Source organism: Thermobia domestica, chromosome 5, assembly GCF_964235325.1.
Source record: "Thermobia domestica chromosome 5, izTheDome1.hap1.1, whole genome shotgun sequence".
NCBI classification, from domain to species: domain Eukaryota; kingdom Metazoa; phylum Arthropoda; class Insecta; order Zygentoma; family Lepismatidae; genus Thermobia; species Thermobia domestica.
The window spans coordinates 122,615,468-122,621,467 of record NC_137458.1 but is presented as its reverse complement, the minus strand read 5'-3'; the positions used below and the strand labels follow the sequence as shown (position 1 = coordinate 122,621,467).

At 34.9% G+C, this 6,000-nt stretch overlaps 1 protein-coding gene across 2 annotated transcripts in view; it reads right to left on the bottom strand.

The window, feature by feature from the left end:
• Positions 1 to 372: 372 nt before the first annotated feature.
• The window catches only part of LOC145686088 (WD repeat-containing protein 26), a 65,864-nt gene continuing 60,236 nt past the window's right edge, over positions 373 to 6,000 (bottom strand). For both annotated transcript variants that reach the window (XM_081759024.1, XM_081759025.1), the window contains exon 12: positions 373 to 1,860. In XM_081759024.1, the coding sequence (XP_081615150.1) occupies positions 1,823 to 1,860 (38 nt within the window). In that variant the 3' untranslated portion in view covers positions 373 to 1,822. The remainder of the gene's footprint in view (positions 1,861 to 6,000) is intronic.

Here is a 6,000-nt window from a genome sequence, read left to right as displayed (position 1 = left end):
AATTAGTATGTTGTTACGGACACTTACGTAAAGAAAAGAAAATTTGTTCCAGCTTTCCAGCATTTTTTTTTCCTTATTCGACCCTTCATTGACTGGCCTACTTGAACTCGCAACTTTGTAAGAAGAGAATATTAAGAGTGGAATAAAATTTATTAAATATATCTGTATGGGAACTTTTCAAAAATAACGCTAACAGAACTGCATTCAGAAGTCAATACATTTCTTCGGATTGTTACGAAGAAGGAAAGAAAAAAGAAACATCTTAAAATGAATTATTTAACAACTACACTATCATCATCCTCACTTTTGTCAAATAGGATATTTTCCCTCAGGGGAAAGGGTTTAAGCGAATGAAATAAAACAAAGAGACGATTATGTTATAAAAACAGTACTTTTGTATTTTGGTACAAATTAAGTTTTTTAACTGTTTCATAAATCAGCATTCCTTACAGTAACTGAGTCACGCAACAAATTTTAAAAAAAAGCTAGGATATTTCTGAAGTTAACTGATAATAATACATTCATTTAGGAAGAGCAAACAGGATTTTGTTCTTGCACAGTAGATTTGAAACGTTTTCCAAAGTTATATTTTCTTTTCGTCTAAAACATATTACGAAGCAGCTTTTTTAATCCCTTTGCAATATACAGCTGTATATAGATTTTTTTTTTTTTTTTACCAAAACACAACCAAGTACATAGCTCAGTATGTGTCAACATTTTTATATAATATATATGTATATACAGCACAGAGAGAAGTTAAAGCTTATTAAAAAATATTTAATGTAACCAAAATATTATCCTTAAGATATTCCTCAATGCATCCACTTTCATTAAACCACTAAAAACTATATATAAGTTTAATACACTCTTCGCACTAGATCAAAAAAAATAATAACACACAGAATCACTACGGGTTATTGAATGGTGATTCCACTAGGTTTGCATAGTAAACACACTTTTTTTTTTTTATGAAATAAAGATCTTTCTTAACTAAGTAATCTATCACAAACCATACCAGCACAGCTATGACTTTTTTTTTAACAGTAAAAATTTCTAGTCTAAGTTTTACACTTATTTAACACTAAACTGTTACAAAATGTTCAAAGCAACATCACGTTGGTTACCACACACCTGATGTTATATTTAACAAGTATCTGAAGTAGTATTATTTGCTACAGTGCATACTTAAGGACAGACTCGTAATTAAAAATATATGTGTATATATATAATATATTGGTAGATAATAACACCTGGCTACTATTACACTCACTAATTTATAACAATAGAGTTACACAGTTTTCTATTTCCTTTTATTGTGAAAAAAAAAAGTTTTATTTAAAATTTAAACCACACCACCAACACTATTACTGCAACGTCAAAACAAGAAACTTACTATTTTTTGTATTATTTTTTTTTTTCTTTCTTCGCATATAGCTATTAAGTTGATTGACCATGTTAGCAATTAAAATCAGTCTTTGAAACAAACTGCCTAAATGCCTTTCTGTCGTTTGCCTCTATTGTTTTTGAATCGATCAAAAAACTGCACTGAGTGTGAATTATACATGACCAAACATAACCCAATATTTAGGAGCACAAAGGTAACCAAACTATTAACATGCAATATTACAAGATGGAATATCTATCCTGCTGGCCTTTCTTCTGATTTGTATCCAACATTAACACAACTTGGCACGAAAGTTACCACTCAATGAAGCAGCATGAATCTTGCAGGAGACACTTGGTGACTAACATTATTATTATTATTATGAATAATATTTTTTCTTCGTTTCCTTTTCTTAGTATGCTAGGAAAACACATCTTGTCAAACACTTCCATTTGTTGAAGGTTCTCCCATACCTCCTAAAAGCAAAGAAAATTTATCAGCAAAACACAACTTAGTCTTCTCGAAAGTATGTATAAGTGATAATCTAGAAATTAATACATGAATAACACAAACTTTTTAAAGAACAATTTTCACTAGACGTATTAGTTTTATCAAATACTACATAAAGTACGAAGACGTTACAGAGATTCGCCTAGCTGTATATGGATTCATGGACTACATTCACTAACTTGGAAGACTTTGTTAAAGCTACGGACTGAGACAAATTTCTACCCACGTTTCAGAATTCAATTTCAGGCAAAGACGACAATTCATCATACAAGGAGCTACTTTTTTTCTTTTTTCATCCCCCGTTAAACCACCAGAGGAAACCCAAGTGCGATGACGAAATAGGAATAAGACACGTACACTGAACGTCCCCCATTCCCTAACACTGAAAGACAGCCTCTGTCATTTAATCATTGTTAAGTAGCAAGTGTGAAAACATATCAACTGCAATCGAAGCGCCCGCCAAGTGTGAACTACGTGATGTAATTCCATTTCTTCTGGCGGCTACTGAGTTCCCTGAAATTCCAAGATCAGACAATTCAGAAATAATAATCTACGCCTTTCATGAACCATATGACTTACACGTTCATCAGTATCATATGCAGTCTGTCGGCCATTCTCGTCGTATATGTTGATAAGACCTTCTTGAAACTTTCTGCAATACACGCACACAAAACTATCACTTATAAAGTTTTCGCCGTGATTCTTACTCATTCGACGATGAATTGTTGCTGTATTATGTCCTTTCAGCTGAAAAAATCGAATTACATCACGTAGTTCACACTTGGCTTTGCCACTTCGATTGCACTCGTTGTTTTTATGCTTGCTTATTCACAATGACCGAATGGGAAAGTATGTCTATCAGTGTTAGGGGATGAGTGACGTCCAATGAACAACTCGATCTTATCCCAGTTTTGTTGCCTGAGGTAGTTCTCATTTGATGGCTTAACGGAGGCTCAAAATATAACACTCATAGTATTTAATATGATTTCAATCCTACTGGCTAACAACGACGGTAAGACATGAATTCCAAATAACTGACAGAATTCTGAGAAAACAGTCAACTAGAAAAAATCTCCTTTACTGTGTTGATTCAGTACTAAGACTGGATGATGTCGACTACAATCGACCATCACAAAGGCAACAAAGTAATTAACACTGAAAAGGAAGAATATCTTCTGATCCTTTCTTAAACTTAATTATTTTCTCGACTAATTAATCATGAATAAGAATGAAACTCTCATTCAACATATTGAGCAAGAACTTATTGAAAGTATAAGGCACTACGAGTTCTTATACATAAATCCGTCAGTGAGCTTTAAAATAGTCGATCGCAGTTGCAAACGAAGAGACAATTCAGTAATTATTTTTAAATCCAGTATTTTTTTCATATTATATAATGATAGTACGGATACTTACACTTACTTCAATTTCATTTTTTTTATATATTTGGTCTAGGAATTAATTCGTGCGGGTGGACAAGAGATGGCGCAACGAACGGAGCGTCCCACAGTTCCGTGTGTCCACACATGTGTTGCAAACCCCTGTCATCGCGTATCGTTCGTAGTATAGGGCAGTGGATTAAAGCGTCAACAACACCAGTTTGTAGTTAAGTGAACATGGCGCAATTTGTGCCAGATAAAGTGTTTTTGCGGGGTGTCCTGCTGCATTACTTTAACATGCAGAAAAGTGCGACTGAAAGTCATCGTATTTTGGTGGAAGTGTATGGTGACCATGCTCTAGCTGAGCGAACGTGTCAGAAGTGGTTTGCACGGTTTAGAAGTGGTGATTTCGGCTTGGCAGACCAAGAGCGAGCTGGACAGCCAAAAAAATTTCAAGACGAAGAATTGACAGCATTGCTCAAGCAGGATTCATGTCAAACGCAGGAACAACTTGCAGCAGCATTTGGCGTTGATCAAACAACAGTCTCCAAACGCTTGAAAGCCATGGGAATGATTCAAAAGATGTCACATTGGGTTTCACATGAATTGAAAGACAGAGACGTTGAAAGACGAAAAACCATTTGCGAATTGCTGCTTCAACGACAGAGCAGAAAGGGGTTTCTGCATCGAATTATTACGGGTGATGAGAAGTGGATCCATTACGAGAACCCTAAACGAAAAAAGGCCTGGGTGAAACCAGGTGAACCAGGTCCATCACAACCAAAACGACATATTCACTGTGCAAAGGTTATGCTGTGCATATGGTGGGATATGAAAGGTGTGGTGTACTATGAGCTGCTGCAACCGGGTGAAACTATGAATGGAGAACGTTATCGACGACAATTAATGCGTTTGAAGCAAGCTCTGGCCAGAACACGACCAGAATGGGAGAACAGACATGATAAACTTATTGTTCAACATGATAACGCTCGCCCACATGTCGCAAAACCGTTCAAAACCTATTTAGAAAATGTCGGATGGGAAGTTTTACCCCACCCGCCGTATTCACCAGACGTTGCTCCTTCGGACTACTACTTGTTCGATTGCATGAACAACGATTTGATTGGACAGCGGTTTACTTCTTCAGAAGATATCGAAACATGGGTCTGTGACTGGATCGCTTCCAAGGATGAGGACTTACTTTCGCCACGGAATCCGTACATTGCCTGACAGATGGGCGAAAGTGGTGGCTAGCGATGGACAATATTTTTCTTAAGGTATTTATGTATTTTGTGTTTGTACTACAGCTTCAATGTGTGCGTACCAACCGCGCGAATTAATTCCTAGACCAAATACAATTTATTACACATCACACAAACAATAATACGAAAATATTTCCATAGTAACAGTTGGATGTTTTAACAAAACATATTATTACATCAAAACATAGTTTACAACAATATATATATAATGTACTTTTTTATCTACTGGTTGTAATTATCATACTTCTAAAACATTTTCACGATACCAATAACAATTATGAGACAAATGAACCTACAAAATAGTACTCTAAAAGCACAAGTAGGATAATCACAACTAGATTCGAAAACTACACTCAAAGAATTCCAGTTCTAACGTAAAAATTGTCGACTGTCTTCTGATGTCACGTGTACTTCTTTGTAAATGATCACTCAAAATCTTCCCTTGTACCCCAGCTGCTTATTATCTTCTTTAGGACATCACTTCAGTTTACAATATTTCAGCCCTCTCTGAGACCGTGTTCACGTGCAGGTGTGACTATAAGCCGAAATCAGTTTGCGATTACATTAGATACACTTACATAAGGAAAGATGATTCCAAGTGTTTCGTAATGCTCTCTTGTAAATTATACACTTGTAAGTTTTGCGTTCAAACATTCTTAATATTTTGACCCTCCTTTACAAAAAAATTTGTGTCCAACTACTTCTCATTACTAAAAACTTCCTTTAACGTATTTTGAAAAGTTGTAGACTAAATATCACTTATCTTATTTAGTGTTTCGAACTGAAAAATACGCGAGTTTTCCTTATATATAATATGTATACACGAGCACTTACACTGTTTTTCGGAATTTAACTATTGATGTAGCAGTTAATAATTAAGCATTTCACCTTTGATGGTTGTCTGAATTACGTGTTTCAATTTATGGCGTTTATACTTATTTTATAGTGTTGGTAACTTATTTAAATTTCTTTATTTGATGTTTCAGAACTTGTCTCCCCAAATTAAGGCTTTCAAACTGGCTATAAAGATCAATATTGTTATACCAATTGTAATATTTGTTGCCTGTGTAAAACAAATCACTGTATTTCTTGCTTACACAAGTACTTTTAAAATAATTGTGCACTTTAATTGTTTTGCTTGATTAATTATTATAAAAACTGTAGAGTAAATAGCATTTACCCTATTGAGCACTCAGAACATTAAAAAAAGACATGGGTTTTTTCCTTATGTATAATGTAAACTAGCAGACATGGATAGAGATACTTTTTTCGTGGAATCTAGAAAGTACTCAAAACTCTCCCTGCTGTTCTTGGCGACATTTGTTGGAGATTTATGACCCCTGTTATCTAAAAATCAACATTACCACATCCCTCGGTTGTCCCTTTCTTTTATCTTCCATTCATGAAAGGAGGTTCCTTTCGATAGGGTCTATACTAGTGTTACCGAAGTACGGCAACATAGGAA